The sequence below is a fragment of the Erpetoichthys calabaricus genome, chromosome 8 (genome assembly GCF_900747795.2).
Source record: "Erpetoichthys calabaricus chromosome 8, fErpCal1.3, whole genome shotgun sequence".
Taxonomy (NCBI): domain Eukaryota; kingdom Metazoa; phylum Chordata; class Cladistia; order Polypteriformes; family Polypteridae; genus Erpetoichthys; species Erpetoichthys calabaricus.
Window position 1 is genome coordinate 158,436,733 of NC_041401.2, and position 18,377 is coordinate 158,455,109.

The window sequence follows — 18,377 nt, forward strand, 5'->3', positions numbered from 1 at the left end:
ATATATATATATATATATATATATATATATATATATATATATATATATATATATATACACACATACACATACTGGGTGAGTCAAAATTATGTTAACATTTGAATGGTGGAAACAATTTATTCATAAAACATACTTCATAAGTGCAAATGATTTACAGAAATGTCTCATCCCGTTCGCCATCATGTTCAACACATGTACCATATGTGACACATAAATTGTCCACAAAAATTGTATATAAGTGTGTACATAGCAGTACCTTTAGTGTTAACACAATTTTGACTCACCCTGTATAATTTATTTATTAATTTTTATATTTATATATATATATATATATATATATATATATATATATATATATATATATATATCACACATACATACATACACACACACATACATACATATACACACACATATACATATATACATACACATATCCATTAACATATATATATTTACATTTACAGTTAGGTCCTTAAAAGACTTATTACTGTTTGTTGGCCAGGGAGTTCCTGGGAAAGCAGCTAAGGAGAAGGTACTGAGGTACAGGAAATTTACTCTGGTTTATTTATGCAGTATCTACTGGAGCACTTGCTAAAATAAGCATTTACAGAAATTCAGTATAGAGGTTGTGATAAGATGAGACGATCTTATAGGAACAAGTTAAAATTGATTGGACATTATTTATAAAGGGACATGCCTGTGTATATACAGTTAGGTCCATAAATATTTGGACAGAGACAACTTTTTTCTAATTTTGGTTCTGTACATTACCACAATGAATTTTAAATGAAACAACTCAGATGCAGTTGAAGTGCAGATTTTCAGCTTTAATTCAGTGGGGTGAACAAAACGATTGTATAAAAATGTGAGGCAACTAAAGCATTTTTTTAACACAATCCCTTCATTTCAGGGGCTCAAAAGTAATTGGACAATTGACTCAAAGGCTATTTCATGGGCAGGTGTGGGCAAGTCCGTCGTTATGTCATTATCAATTAAGCAGATAAAAGGCCTGGAGTTGATTTGAGGTGTGGTGCTTGCATGTGGAAGATTTTGCTGTGAACAGACAACATGCGGTCAAAGGAGCTGTCCATGCAGGTGAAAGAAGCCATCCTTAAGCTGCGAAAACAGAAAAAACCCATCCAAGAAATTGCTACAATATTACGAGTGGCAAAATCTACAGTTTGGTACATCCTGAGAAAGAAAGCAAGCACTGGTGAACTCAGCAACGCAAACAGATCTGGACGTCCACGGAAGACAACAGTGGTGGATGATCACAGAATCATTTCCATGGTGAAGAGAAACCCCTTCACAACAGCCAATCAAGTGAACAACACTCTCCAGGGGGTAGGCGTATCGATATCCATCCATAAAGAGAAGACTGCATAAAAGTAAATACAGAGGGTGCACTGCAAGGTGCAAGCCACTCATAAGCCTCAAGAATAGAAAGGCTAGATTGGACTTTGCTAAAGAACATCTAAAAAAGCCAGCACAGTTCTGGAAAAACATTCTTTGGACAGATGAAACCAATTTCAGCCTCTATCAGAATGATGGCAAGAAAAAAGTATGGAGAAGGCGTGGAACAGCTCATTATCCAATGTATACCGCATCATCTGTAAAACACGGTGGAGGCAGTGTGATGGCTTGGGCATACATGGCTGCCAGTGGCACTGGGACACTAGTGTTTATTGATGATGTGACACAGGACAGAAGCAGCAGAATGAATTCTGAGGTGTTCAGAGACATACTGTCTGCTCAAATCCAGCTAAATGCAGTCAAATTGATTGGGCGGCGTTTCATGATACAGATGGACAATGACCCAAAACATACAGCCAAAGCAACCCAGGAGTTTATTAAAGCAAAGAAATGGAAAATTATTGAATGGCCAAGTCAGTCACCTGATGTTAACCCAATTGAGCATGCATTTCACTTGTTGAAGACTAAACCTCGGACAGAAAGGCCCAAAAACAAACAGCAACTGAAAGCCGCTGCAGTAAAGGCCTGGCAGAGCATTAAAAAGGAGGAAACCCAGCATCTGGTGATGTCCATGAGTTCAAGACTTCAGGCTGTCATTGCCAGCAAAGGGTTTTCAACCAAGTATTAGAAATTAACATTTTATTTCCAGTTATTTTATTTGTCCAATTACTTTTGAGCCCCTGAAATGAAGGGATTGTGTTAAAAAAATGCTTTAGTTGCCTCACATTTTTATGCAATCGTTTTGTTCACCCAACTGAATTAAAGCTGAAAGTCTGCACTTCAACTGCATCTGAGTTGTTTCATTTAAAATTCATTGTGGTAATGTACAGAACCAAAATTAGGAAAAAGTTGTCTCTGTCCAAATATTTATGGACCTAACTGTGTGTATATATATATATATATATACTAGCAAAATAGAGAAGTAGTGTGTTAAAGAGGTTATGTAAACATATATATACATATACATATATATACATATCTACATATACACATATCTACATATACATATATATATACATACATATACACATCCACATATACATATATATACATATACAAATTTACACATCTACATATATATATACATATGTAGATATATATACATATAAATATATACATATCTACATATATATACACATATATATATACACATATATATACACATATATATATATATATATATATATATATATATATATATATAAAGACATACATATATACATACATACATACATACATACATTCACATATATATATATATATATATATATATAGCAAAATACCCACGCTTCGCAGCGGAGAAGTAGTGTGTTAAAGAGGTTATGTAAACATATATATACATATACATATATACACATATCTACATATACATATATATACATACATATATATATATATATATATACATACATATATATACATATATATATATATATATATATATATATATACACATATCAACATATACATATATATATATACACATATCAACATATATATATATACACATACATATACACATATACATAAACACACACATATACATCCATTCATCCTCTTCATATATACATACATACATAGTACGTTGTAACACGGGCTGTGATTGTTACATGGGAGGGAGACGACAAATCACAGCTTCCCGCTTTCTAATCGGGCCTGTGATTGGTGCTTTGACTGATGTCCAGATCCCACAGTATGTCCCCTTAGGAGAGGCGTTAGGCAAGTGTAATTGAATAGTGGTGCTGCAAGTTTAGCTGTACACCTGTTTTTAAGGCTTATTGACTGAAAGGGGCTTTCATGAAAAAACTTAGGGCTTTGCTACAGGATACACCATCCACAAGTTAAGGAAGTAAAAATAAAGGTATATATTTCTGTTTTATTTAAACCTTTTAAGTTTGTATGTGGCGGCATGGTGGCGCAGTGAAAGGTGCCAGTTAGGAGACCCGGGTTCGCTTCCCTGCGTGGAGTTTGAATGTTCTCCCCATGTCTGTCTGGGTTTCCTCCGGGTACTCCAGTTTCCTCCCACAGTCCAAAGACATGCAGGTTAGGTGCATTGGCGATTCTAAATTGTCCCTGGTGTGTGGGTGTGTGCGCCCGGCGGTGGGCTAGCACCTTGCCCGGGGTTTGTTTCCTGCCTTGTGCCCTGTGTTGGCAGGGACTGGCTTCTGTATTTAAGATATAGCGGGTTGGATAATGGATGGATGGACATCTGTATGCATAGCCCTATTTGCCCGTTTTCGTTTTTTTTCTTTCTTCAGTAATATTTCAGTAAACCCGGAGCTTGTCAGTTCAAATCCTGGTACTGACACCACTGTGTGACCCTGAGGAAGTCACTTCACCTGCCTGTGCTGCAAAAAACAAAAGTAATGTAACAAATTGTACCTCAGATGTTGCAAGTTGCTGGAATAAAGGCATAAGTAAAATAGATAAATATGTATTATACACATAGGAACTATTAATTTATTTTCAGTTAAGTCATCTGCAGCAAACTGTTATAAATGAGGGTTTCTCCTTTTTAGATAGTGCAAACTGTTTCTTCTTCATTGACGTTTTCTCTTGGAGAGCTTTTTTCATTTCATTGAAAATTAAAGCAGCAGCTGCCAAAATATGTAGCTTTCTTATTCATTTTTCAACATTGTGTAAAATAAATTTATAAAGTAACATAAAAGTTTTAAATACTGGTTATCCTTTTACACTAAAATATTACTAAAGAGATACAAAAAAAGTAAAATGCATATGTTCTTTTTCTTTAAGGAGATTAAATATTACTGAAGAAAGAAAAAAAAAAATAAAACAGCCAAATGGGGCTATGCATACGAACTTAAAAGGTTTAAATAAAACATAAATATATACTTTTATTTTTACTTGCTTAACTTGTGGAGGGTGTATCCTGTAGCAAAGCCCTAACTTTTTTCGTGAAAGCCCGTTTCAGTCAATAAGTCTTAAAAAAAGGTGTAAAGATATTGACAATAAGCTACGCAAACCCAGCAAGACATGGAATCGTTTAAATCAAGTATCATTACATCTTCCTTTCTTAAAGAGAAGTAAGGCAGTACTTACAGTGGTGTGAAAAACTATTTGCCCCCTTCCTGATTTCTTATTCTTTTGCATGTTTGTCACACAAAATGTTTCTGATCATCAAACACATTTAACCATTAGTCAAATATAACACAAGTAAACACAAAATGCAGTTTTTAAATGATGGTGTTTATTATTTAGGGAGAAAAAAAATCCAAACCTACATGGCCCTGTGTGAAAAAGTAATTGCCCCCTTGTTAAAAAATAACCTAACTGTGGTGTATCACACCTGAGTTCAATTTCCGTAGCCACCCCCAGGCCTGATTACTGCCACACCAGTTTCAATCAAGAAATCACTTAAATAGGAGCTGCCTGACACAGAGAAGTAGACCAAAAGCACCTCAAAAGCTAGACATCATGCCAAGATCCAAAGAAATTCAGGAACAAATGAGAACAGAAGTAATTGAGATCTATCAGTCTGGTAAAGGTTATAAAGCCATTTCTAAAGCTTTGGGACTCCAGCGAACCACAGTGAGAGCCATTATCCACAAATGGCAAAAACATGGAACAGTGGTGAACCTTCCCAGGAGTGGCCGGCCGACCAAAATTACCCCAAGAGCGCAGAGACAACTCATCCGAGAGGTCACAAAAGACCCCAGGACAACGTCTAAAGAACTGCAGGCCTCACTTGCCTCAATTAAGGTCAGTGTTCACGACTCCACCATAAGAAAGAGACTGGGCAAAAACGGCCTGCATGGCAGATTTCCAAGACGCAAACCACTGTTAAGCAAAAAGAACATTAGGGCTCGTCTCAATTTTGCTAAGAAACATCTCAATGATTGCCAAGACTTTTGGGAAAATACCTTGTGGACTGATGAGTCAAAAGTTGAACTTTTTGGAAGGCAAATGTCCCGTTACATCTGGCGTAAAAGGAACACAGCATTTCAGAAAAAGAACATCATACCAACAGTAAAATATGGTGGTGGTAGTGTGATGGTCTGGGGTTGTTTTGCTGCTTCAGGACCTGGAAGGCTTGCTGTGATAGATGGAACCATGAATTCTACTGTCTACCAAAAAATCCTGAAGGAGAATGTCCGGCCATCTGTTCGTCAACTCAAGCTGAAGCGATCTTGGGTGCTGCAACAGGACAATGACCCAAAACACACCAGCAAATCCACCTCTGAATGGCTGAAGAAAAACAAAATGAAGACTTTGGAGTGGCCTAGTCAAAGTCCTGACCTGAATCCAATTGAGATGCTATGGCATGACCTTAAAAAGGCGGTTTATGCTAGAAAACCCTCAAATAAAGCTGAATTACAACAATTTTGCAAAGATGAGTGGGCCAAAATTCCTCCAGAGCGCTGTAAAAGACTCATTGCAAGTTATCGCAAATGCTTGATTGCAGTTATTGCTGCTAAGGGTGGCCCAACCAGTTATTAGGTTCAGGGGGCAATTACTTTTTCACACAGGGCCATGTAGGTTTGGATTTTTTTTTCTCCCTAAATAATAAAAACCATCATTTAAAAACTGCATTTTGTGTTTACTTGTGTTATATTTGACTAATGGTTAAATGTGTTTGATGATCAGAAACATTTTGTGTGACAAACATGCAAAAGAATAAGAAATCAGGAAGGGGGCAAATAGTTTTTTCACACCACTGTATAAGCTTACATATATATATACAGACATACATACATGTATATATATATATCTATATATGTATATCTATATCTCTATATACATCTACATATATATATCCGAAGCCATGCAAGCACACTGTTGAGAATGCAACGTATAGTTGTACAGAAGAAAAGCAATCTTTCCTCAAATGAATGGCAACCTTTTGTAGGTCTATGAACTTAATTTAAACTTTAGGTTTACACGGTGATTTCTTTCCGAAGTACCTGCACTCATGAATATGTCTGTATGTGTCAGTCGGTCAAATCCACGCGCTTTGCACCGGCGAAGTACCACTTTAAAATTTTTATTAAGAAGAAAAGAAAACCTTTTTAAATTGAGGGAAAATATACTAATAACAGTTTGTTAAGGATTTGTTTTTTTGTGAAGCTGCCTTCACTCGAGTGATCACTTCCAGCTGACTTGCTGGCCAACTATAAGCGTTACCTGGTAGGTAACCACCCATACAATCAGATTGTGAATCAGACTACGAATGCCGTAAATGTAATTACCCCGATCTACATGTTGTCAAATAAACGAACCACACGCCGTGGCACAATTTTAGGGGCTTCGCCTGTAGCGCTGACGTCCGAGGTTCGATTCCCATAAGGGAGTGAAGTGAGTGGCTGGTTACCTACCAGGTAACGCTTATGGTTGGCCAGCAAGTGAGATAATATCAGCCACGGTGCCTTCAGTTGTGAGAAGCAGATCATAGAACGGTTGAAAATAGTTTACTGTCAAATAATGCAAAGAGTACGCGACACGTCTTTCCCCCTTATTCTTGGCTCATCAGGCGTACACAGTCACTGCACTCGCTTACGGTAATCGAACCTCGGACGTCAGCGCTAGAGGGGCTTAGCAGCGGTGAAGTATTGCTTTTAAATTTTAATTAAGAAGAAAAGAAAACCTTTTTAAATTAAGTCTTAAAAAGAGGTGTAAAGATATTGACAATAAGCTACGCAAACCCACCAAGAAATGCAATCGTTTAAATCAAGGCGCGAGTCGAAAAACACCATCCCATAATATTAGTTAACGATTAACACATTTCTATATGTATTGTAAGCATACAATACAACTGATAATATGTTGCGCTTATTTATCTGGTGTACCGACATTTTTGCGCGTTTAACGTCTGAAATCTAACGTGGTTTGTGCCCTTCAGAATGAAAACAGTTTCCATTTACCTTTTTAATAAAAGGCGAGCTTTTAAGCCTGAGAAATCACCCCGTAAATGCACACGTTTAATTGCACATGTGTTAATATGTATGCTTACACAGTATTAAAAGACACTGAAGAACGTCATTTACCTTTGTTCCCGCGTTTGATAAAAGGCGAGCTTTTAAGCCTGAGAAATCACCCCGTAAATGCACACGTTTAATTGCACATGTGTTAATATGTATCCTTACACAGTATTAAAAGACACTCAAAAATTAACGTCATTTACCTTCGTTCCCACGTTTGAGTCGTGCTGTAAATCTCTTCCTTGTTTTTAGTTCACGTGATTACGTAGGAGGCGTGATGATGCGATACGTGACTCCACCTCCTCCATTAGAGTATATGGACAAAAAACAGGTTCCAGTTATGACCATTACGCGTAGAATTTCAAAATAAAACCTGCCTAACTTTTGTAAGTAAGCTGTAAGGAATGAGCCTGCCAAATTTCAGCCTTCCACCTACACGGGAAGTTCGAGAATTAGTGATGAGTCAGTCAGTGAGGGCTTTGCCTTTTATTAATATGTATAGATATATATATATATAATATATATATATATATATATATATATATATATTTATTATATATATATATATATATATATATATATATATATATATATATATATATATATACATATACACACACACACACACACACACACAGTATATAGATGATCATAAAGGCAGCAGTATGTCTCATATCAGAACTAATTACAAGTTACTGTATTAGGTGAGCTCACTGTTTACATATATGTTATAGTCACAAACACACTAAACTGATCTAGCAAATATAGAAATTGATATTTCAGATTGTGTCTTTCCAAATTTATCAGAACTTTGTGAAGACTATGCTTATCACTTCTCATCCAAACATTTAACCCCAATGTTTAAAAAAAATAGTAAAAAGTCAGAGCAGCAATTACATCACATATGCAGCCATGGTATCTTTTTAGCAGAAAAAGGTTACTGCTGTCCTCTGCTGGAAGGTATTGTTTACTGCTATATTTTTTAGAAATATCATTATAAATTTTACCAGTATCCTGAGAAATTTTTGTTTACAGATCTTCTCCATAGTGCACATATTGTGTCAGAAGACAGCAGACTTGCTTACATAGGGTGGTTTTAGAATCTTCAGAAGTTCTAAAGCACAGTAGAAGTTTTAAACCAAAATTAAGGCTGGTAACTAACAGAATGTAACTGCCATGAAGCAATGGAGACTTTGGAAGATATTCTTATCAATAACTAACCTCCAGGATTTCCAGGAGTTTAAAAAAAAAAAAAAAAAAAAAGGTGATACTTACTTCTGCTATCTTCAGAGGCATTACCATAAATGCAGCAGGCAGCAGACATTTTTTGAATCTTAACATTTTAAATAAATAAAATCTATTTTAATAACCAAAATCAATAACACCACTTGGTTACTGCTTGTGCTGATCATTCAGGAACTAGCTTTCTTTGCTGAAGTCAGGGCTTCTTAAAAGTCAGATTATATATCAGAGAATATTGAAATCAGACCATGTGCATTCATTAGTCAAAGCAATTTGCTATGATAACACCTGTAAAGATAACATCTTGTCCTCATCTATCATACTTCAAACTTTCTCAATTTTCTTAAAAAAAGGAGTAAGTGACTAGAGATGGCACATAAAATCGGCAGAAGTTAGCAATTTTCTGTCTCAAGATGGCCACATCAGACAGGTGGATGTGCAACATGTCAAACAAGATTCATCACAAACAGATAAGAAACAATTGATTCTCTTGTGTGACACCCAAAAATGCTGCTGTTCAAAATAACTGATCACATATAAAATTACTTGTATTTATTATTTTACAATAAGGACAAAGCTAGGGCTCAGCCCCATTAGTGCAGTCAAACTAGTTTTTGTACATTATCTCTTTAAAACGTGTTTAGGTTTGCATGATTATAAATAATTAAATTAAACAGTCAACAATCAATATTTGGACACAAATCACATGGATTGAGAACCTTCTATGTAGTACACATTGGTATTCCCAATTCCAAATAAAAAAATGTATTGTATATATTGTACATGAATAAAGACATTATTTACATACTACAATATTCAATAATGTTAAAAATTCTAGAAGTACTGTATAACACTATGTACAGTTAATTAATTTTTCTTCTAAAGAAGAGAAGATGGTAGGGATTGGCCTCAAAGATAAATAAAATACTCAGAGCACACCTTGTTTGTAAATGAAGCAACAGTATAAAAGATAGTGATTTGTTGATATACATAAAAATTGTAGTTATTAAGTGATTTCATTAGTAAAGACACATTTTTTCTGTTCAGAAAGGCAGTTTTTCAATATGTACTATGTGCAAAAAAAAAAAAATCTGTATGCAATACTGCCAGGATAGGCCCCTACTTTCCAAAATCACTGAATTGACTTATCCAAATCACACAATGGACTTGTGAACTGATTTTAATGGCCTAAAGCATACATACCACCACCCTTTTAATGTCCAGCCTTTATAACTCCAATTCTTTCAAGCAGCATATTTCCTTGATCTTTTTTTAACAAGTTGTGCAATGTGACTAAGTCTGTTCCACTGTTTTAACTGTAGTCATTTTTCATTATTTTTAAGTTGCCTCAGTTTATAATGGTCGCTTTTACATGTTTTTTCAGACTGGTATAATAAGTCTTCTTTATATGGAGCAAAATTAGGTATCCAAAGCTCTCTGGCAAGAATGCAGACCTCAGCTCAAATAATACAATACTTTGTGACGATATGTCTTGCCATGTCAATATTTCCAGAATTCTGGTAGATAAGGCTCAGATTGTAGCCAATTTCTCTGCACAGGTCAATCTGGTCCAGTTCGATACCCTTAAAATGACCAAGAAAGAAAGATGAGCTAACGTTGCAGTATTTATTTCCAAACAATAGTGTCTTTGTTGCTTCAGTTCACTTTATATATCTAATAGGTTATGAAATAATAAGACTGACAAGCTCTGTAACTCCATTGCACCTCTTGGGCACAAAAAAGCAAAAATGTGTAATACTCTGTGTACTCTAAACTCTTTGGGATTGCATTTATTGTGTAAAGTAATTCTGGAAGTTAGTTTACAACCAATTATTATTAACAGCTGAAGTTATAAACTGCAATTTAATGAAGAAAATAATCAAATTAACATGCATTAGGTAAATTGTTTGCCATTTTGTCCATGGGAATAGCTGACTTCTCATTTTCATTTCAACCAATATATCATAACATATTTCAACCAGTGGGATTTACTTCTAAAATAATTTAAAGAAATATTTTTTTATCCACTTGCACAGCTTTCATAAAGAGATTATTTTCTAGCATGTAATGTCAATGTGGATCCATAGACAGCTTGTTAAGTTGGTAAGAACAGGTTTCTATTTACAACCTGTGAAGTCTTACATTTGACAATTGTTTTAGCAAATACATATATAAAAATGCATTATTTGAAAGTGAAACTAAGTGCTCTTCAATATCTTGTCCAGAAACTACAGTACTTCCAATTGCTTGATTGTATGGAAATAAAGACATATTTAATCTATATACTATCAAAAATACAAATAACAGAATATGTGCAGCTATTATGGAGGACCATGTGGACACAGAGATGGACTTATTTTTTTTCATTGGCTGCACAGTTTAAAGAGTAAGTACGCCCACTGTGATTTCTGATTACTTACTGCCATCAAGTTAGCTGCATTTTATATTATATATTTTAAAGTTTGTGTCTTCATTTCCAAGTGTTGTTCTATATTTTACACAAAAAGTAAATGGTACTGCTTTTCATTGAATTATGTGTTATAAAAATATTGCTAAATGTTTTTTTACACAGCATCACAATGTAACAATTTAAAATGCTATCTGATGGTTAACATTAATTTTTTAGTTGGCCATCTGTGATTCACAACATACAGTAGGTATTAAAGCAAATTTTATAGCCAAAGATTTGTTAAAAAAAATAATAAACATTCAATTAAAACAAAATTATACCTTCATGATAATACATTTGCCAGTTAAGTATCTTCAACCACAAATAGCACATTATACAGTTAACCAAGGAAATATGTAAAAGGAAAGTACAGAAAGTAATTCTGATTTTCCCAGAAATAAAAACAACTGAAAGTCTCATTTGTCAAGCTGGAAAACCATACATAATTTTATTTAATTTTTTTTTAGTTGTATATATAAAATGCAAAATATATCAATATATAAAAATATACTTAATGCAGACAATAAACAAAACAGAGTGATTTGCTTAGCTATTAATTGTGTTATTTTTGGTTCAGAAACCTTTTTACATGTGGTAGGCATGAGAAAATCTGCTATAAGAATTAAATTGAAGGAAACTAAATAATTAATAGTGAATCAAAATTTACAACCTGTACTTTTACCTCTTCTAAAGTGTAATTCCTAGCACATGTGCTATTGTGGTACTTCATATTATGGACATTCTTTGTACCAATAATGAATTTGCACACCAGTAACAAAATGTGACATCTGTTGAGACTGCTTATGCCTGTTTTTGTTTTGAATCTACTGACTACTGAACTACTTCTCAACATTTGTTACATTATTAACTCAGAGTCCCAGATACAGAACATATTTAAATGTTAACAGTAGAAATTCTGCTCAGTTCACATTTAAAAGGCAGCACTGTTACAAATTTAAGGAGAAAGTTTTATGGTGTACAGTACTTTATTTGTTTCTTTATAATGAAAGATAACTGAAGGAGCAAGACACTAAAGCTAAGAATAGGAAATTCTGATTAGGTGTGCCTCTGTCTTACTACTATTACATTTTTGGTAGTGTACATATTCATATAAAGAACTATACAGAAAATCATTATGCATTTCCTACCTCTAGTTGTGTTGGTGGACAGGACAAAGCCTTCTGATAGTAGTGGATAGCAAAGTGAATCAGACCTAGTTGATGAAGAGCCCTTCCTATGTTGTAGAAGCTCTCCTGGCATGGTCCCCTTATCTCCAAGTAACGGTTTAGAAAGGCAAATCCCTACCAAAACAATATTAGAAACTTTATAGTAATACAAAAAAAATTAATATTGAGAAACATTTACATCTAATTCCAGTTATTCTAATCAAAAGTAAGCTGTCAGGTTTGCCAATATTACAAGTGTAAATAACTTTTACCATACAAATATTTTAGTTTTCTTTATATCAAACTTGTAAATCATAAAACGTTCATTTTTAAAGTGTGCAACAAAGATTTATTTTACTTATTCCAGCAGAGACACTATAACCTGCAGTTAATGAATGAGGAAGCATAGTAAAGGTTTTATTAGATACAACATTAATCCTTATTATTATCTTTCCATGTATTTTCTGACCCACTTGTTTCCATTGGTACACTCAGACTCATTTATGTCAGGCCAATTAAGTATCACCAATTAACTAAAAGGCACAGCTTTGGGCTGAGAAAGGAAAAATTCACACAGATCAGTCTTAAAGATGGATATATCAAAAGTGTAAAAAATAATAATAACAATTCTTTGAGGAAAGATGATCTTTGTAGCTTTTTCTTTACATTAGTTACAACTGCTTTATTATTAATCACGGTCATTATAACACAGCAAACCAAGTTTATTTTTTTGCAAGTATTCTAATAAAAGTGCATTTCTAAAGTACCCACTTCATCGTCACAGAATACAAATTATATCAATAGCTTACATTTTTTAATATGCAATAAACTCATATTATATTTTCCTTAGTTAATTTTAGACAACACACTGGGATATGTGGTGCAATGTCCAGAAAGTCATATCAAATGCAATGGATAAAATATTGACACATCCATTGTCACTCACAAACATTATAAATATAATATATAAAGACACTACTTAAAAACACATTAACTTTAAACCAAAGTTTTCAAAATAACATGCCATGAATATATCCCATGTTAAATTACAAGTTAATAAATATGTTCCGTGAGTATTGCTTTGGATAGCTGAGAATTACAGGAAGATTAAATAACAAAAGTTACAATGATTATGACAGGAGAGTACTTTTAAAATGACCTTGGAAAACTGACACTGCACAACCCTTGTATTCATTTTGAAATATTCTACTGAATTATAACAATAATAATAGTATTGAATTATAACAATAATAATGGAAGCACTGCTGCATCTTAATAAACATTAAAAGGAAAATAAAGAGTACATCTGAAGGATGCAAAACTGAAGAATTCAAAAGGAATACAGTACTAAAAAAAATTGTAAGTCAGCTCAGGAGGTAAGCATCTCACATAAAAAGATTGAAAATTAAGCATTCTGGAAAAAAAAGAATGACATTACAATAAAAATATGAATAACATATTGAAGACAGCACAGCAGCAAAATTAAAATGTAGCTGGAGACAGAATGAACAGTGAGTTGGTAACAACATAATAAAGAAACCATTTGGGAGTGAGAAGCAAAGTGTAATAATTCAAAGGTAAAACTGAGACGAGGCAAACTAAGACACCACAAGCATTTTAACAAAGGGCTCATGCACTGTAGAATTATGGATAAATTATCACTGCTTACAAACTAACATTTGTTTAGTAGTTTATGTAATTACAAGACAAAGTTTCTGGTCAGAGTTACAAATAAGTTAAAGAATTTAACTGCTATTTGCTAAAGTTTTCATTTATTAAAGCAGTGTTTTGTATCCATTGTTCATGTTAAACTATTTCACTCTTTTATAGCAGGAATATTTAGAAGAATTATATATTTGTTGTTTTATTAAAGTCTATATATCTTTATAGTTAGCATATAATTTATACATATTAGCCTTTACTCATTCCTCTTCAACAGTCACGTGAAAAAGTAAGTACACTTCATAAACTGTTTTTTCTTTTTTAATTAATATATATATATATATATATATATATATATATATATATATATACACATAGATAGATAGATAGATAGATAGATAGATAGATAGATAGATAGATAGATAGATAGATAGATAGATAGATAGATATACTGTATATATCTAATCAAGATTTTTTTTTACATTTACATATTTGGCTGACACCTTTACCTAAGGCAACTTACAACATTTATGATACAAATAGTTGGTTTCATTTCTTTTGGGTTTCCAATTAAAGCACAGGATGGTGAACGGACTTGCTCATGCTTCAAAGCCTTAACTATTACTCCACACTGTGCACTTTATCATAGTGTGCTCAGCCGAGATGAAGCAAAAATAGAGATGTTTTCACCACAGAACCAAAAAATATGTTTAACAAAAACCAAAAACAGCATTTGACCAAAAGAAGAATATACAACTGTAAAGTATGCTGGCAGAAACGTTATGGTTTGGGGTTGGTTTGCTAGATCATGGTCTGGGCCGCTAACTACCATAGAATCCACTATAAGTTCTTCATTGTCCCAGAGGAGGCTTATGGGGTAATGTGACCATCTCTCTGAAGTCTTTGCAATGTGACAATGACTATAAACATACCTGTAAATCTACGAAGGAATGTCTAAGAATAAAGAAATAGAGGCATCTTGAATTGACAAGTCAAAGTCCATATCTACAGTATACATCCCATCAAAATGCTGTGGGAGGATTTGAAACTGGCTGTGCATACAAGACACCCCTGAAACATCACACAGCTGAAAAAATTATGTATGAAGTAGTGGGAAAAACTTTCTCCCCATTAATGTCAAAAACTGGTAAACAGTTATAGGAAATACCAACTTGAGAATAATTCCAGAAAAAGGGGAATACCACCTACTAAAGCCAAGGGTGTACTTACAGAAGGAAACTGACTATATGTTCATTTTTTGTTGAAGAAATTATCATAAGGTCAAAGTTTCATTTTTTTTTCTTAAACTATATGACCTTTATCTAAAGACACTGTTAGAAATGGCTGCAAAGGACAACCTTTACAAATACATGAAGGTGTACAGATGCAGTTTTTCACCTTTGTCTTTATTCCTCTTTTCTTTGTATTTCCAACTTGAAGTTTGAGTAATGCATTTGTCACTTACAATGCACCCGTAAAATAAAATTCAATGTTTCAATGCAAATAATGGCATGATCTCAAAAATATTAAATCATTTAATTGTGATGTCTTACTGTAATTACTGTACATTAAATTAAACTAACAAATACCTGTATATAAAGTCTTAAAAACTTTCATTGATCCACTAATATTAAAAACATCTTTGCATATTTTTGTACAGGGCAAATGCTACACTGCTGCAGTAGTTTCCAAGATCCTTTTAACAGGTATTTATGATATTGTTTATTTTCATTTAAAAACAAACCAGGGGCCTCATACATAATGCCGTGTGTAGAATTCACACTAAAAGATGACGTAAGGACAAAAGAGGAACTGTACGAATGCCAACTTCCATGGTCTTCCGCTCCACAAATCCCGGTCAGAGTGAAAAGTAACGCATGTGCACGCGCCTGCTGCCACTCCCCAAACTCCTCCCAGAATTACACCTCTTTGAATATGCAAATCAATATAAATAGCCCTTAAGCTCAGTGTTCTGTGAAAAGGCAATGGCAAAAGCACGGGGGGGGGAAATAAAAGAATTTCAGCGAATACCAAGTAGGGGCAAGGAAAAATGTACTATTTGTTGGTTTAAACAGTGGTATAAACAACAAAAGGAAGTTGATCAAGTGACAAAGAGTGTCAGAGAAACTCGAAAGCTCAAGTTCACAAAGTCACACAGTGCATGAAATAAAAAAGAAGTTGTCAGATATCAAAGTCGTTGTGAAAAGGCAAGTTGTAGCCCACTGTCTGAGTGTCATATGAAAGCTTATTAGGGTACAGAGAAAAAAAAATAGGCACACAGTGGGAAAAAAGCTCGAAATGTCAACTTTAATCTCGAAATTTCCACTTTAAATCACGTAGTTTACTTTGTCATTAAAGTAGGACATCATAAACGTCATCTTACAATTGTTTAATTTACTAGTTTCACAATTCCCATCGTAACTAAAGTAGCACATTAAATGTTTTGTTTTGTATTTGATCTTCTATGTGCTCTATGTGTGTGAATCAATATGTGCTTCTTAAACAGGCTTTCTCTTCCTCCGACAGGACACAGAATCCATTACATTCGTGATATTACAGCTCTCTGATTAATTAAAATACTGAGATGTATACTTGATATAATTTTCATGATGATAGGAGTTAAAGCATGTTATTAAACATGGGAACACGGTGGCGCAGTGATTGTTCCTGCCTCACGCAAGATGCTTGCTGCACCGTGCGCAACCTTCGATGAAATAATTTATTGCAGCAGTACTGTCTTTTTCAAACATACTAACACCCAATTCCTGTCCTTACTTTTCTTTCTCCAAATACCCAGTCACCACACAATCAGCTCTGCAATAGACATTGAGCCATCTGTAAGCTTAGAACGCAGATTCTTCAAAACTTTTAAAGAACATTGAAATATCCTCGTAGTACATGTTTAATTATTCTATCCATCTATCCTCCAGTGTCACGCCAGCCCCAGCAAGAATACAGCGCGAGGCAGGAACAATCCATGAACGGAGCGCCAGCTCCTCGCTAGCGCTGTGTCACCGTGTCCTCACATGTTTAATTATTAACAATATAGATTATTTAAATGAACTTAAAGTTTTATCTCCCAGTGACCCTGTAGTTAGGATATAGCGGGTTGGATAATGGATGGATGGATGGATAAAGTTTTATCTGTATAATATAATAAACATATTTTGCTGCATTTCATCTTAAAAGTGATATTGTCATCATATGTAAATATGCGCTTTATAAAGTGGCTCAGGTTGTGCAATATTATAACTGTATCACAAGTTTACAGTGAGGTAATTGTACTTATAAGTACAAAGCGTTCTACAAGGAGCACTTGATGGACTGATTTGAGTGCATTTATAGTTCTTGGGATGAAACTGTTTCTGAACCGTGAGGAAAGGCTCTGAAGCGTTTGCCGTGTGAAAGCAGTTCAATAGACAGCATGCCCGAGGCAGCATGTGCTTGAAGCTGTACCGATAATCTCTTTCCAATCAGCTGCTGTAGAGCTGTGATTATTCACTCAGATACAGTGATATAAATATTCTGAGTGGTGCAGTGAGAGTAATATGGAAAAAGATGATCCGCTGTGGCAACCCCTAGCAGGAGCAGCTGAAAGAAGAAGAAGAAGAAGGTGCAGTGAAAGTAACAATGCTAAAGCAGCTATGGTATTTAGAATAGTTTGACCATTCTGTGGACCATTATATTGTTACAGGTTAATTACAATCAGATGCATTAAACTAATAAACAATATGCGGTTAATTTCAGTGTATTTATAAAGCTACGATCTAAAAATGAAAGGGAAACCACACTGGAACAATAGAACTGCTTTGACGCTGGGTGCCGGCAGTTTGCAAAACCGAGCGGAGAACTTGCGTACAATAAGCATTTAGCTAAAATGTGCGTGACTTTACGCCAAGTTTAGGTTTTATACATCACGATTTTAACGTGGAAACAGGCTTACGCAACATTTTTGTTCGTACGCACCGTTTATACATGAGGCCCCAGGTTTGCTGCTTTATAGGTGTTTCAAAATGAAGGTGTTCAGTTAAATAGGGAATTTTAACAGCAATTTAAGAACATTTTACACTCGTTTTTATAAATGTGTCCAAGAACCCCTGGCTTAACCTGTTATTTGTCATGAGGTAAAACATTGTAGCATTGTTTGGGTAGATGAGTTTGCAAAAGAATCCTGAAGTTGCAGGTAAACTGACATTTTCTGGAACAGATGATTTATTAAAATGTCAAATAGTTAAATTAAATAAAAACTGCATTAAAACATTGGCAACGGAATAGAGTATTAAATACGCTACATTTCCATGAAAAATTTGGGACAACCCTGGCCAAATTATGTTTTTATTTTAATAAAAAAAAAAGTAAATACAGCTTTGACAAAGTTAATGTACATTTTCAATTTACATGATTAACTAAAAGAATGTAAAAGAGTAAATGTGGTATTTTCAAAAA

The 18,377-nt window shown here is 34.2% G+C and overlaps 1 protein-coding gene across 2 annotated transcripts in view; it reads right to left on the minus strand.

The window, feature by feature from the left end:
- Positions 1 to 8,456: 8,456 nt before the first annotated feature.
- gtf3c3 (general transcription factor IIIC, polypeptide 3) overlaps positions 8,457 to 18,377 on the minus strand; it is a 67,871-nt gene continuing 57,950 nt past the window's right edge. For both annotated transcript variants that reach the window (XM_028807638.2, XM_028807637.2), the window contains exons 17-18: positions 12,252 to 12,404; positions 8,457 to 10,237 (exon numbers count right to left, since the gene is read on the minus strand). In XM_028807638.2, coding sequence (XP_028663471.1) covers positions 10,115 to 10,237; positions 12,252 to 12,404 — 276 coding nt within the window. In that variant the 3' untranslated portion in view covers positions 8,457 to 10,114. The remainder of the gene's footprint in view (positions 10,238 to 12,251; positions 12,405 to 18,377) is intronic.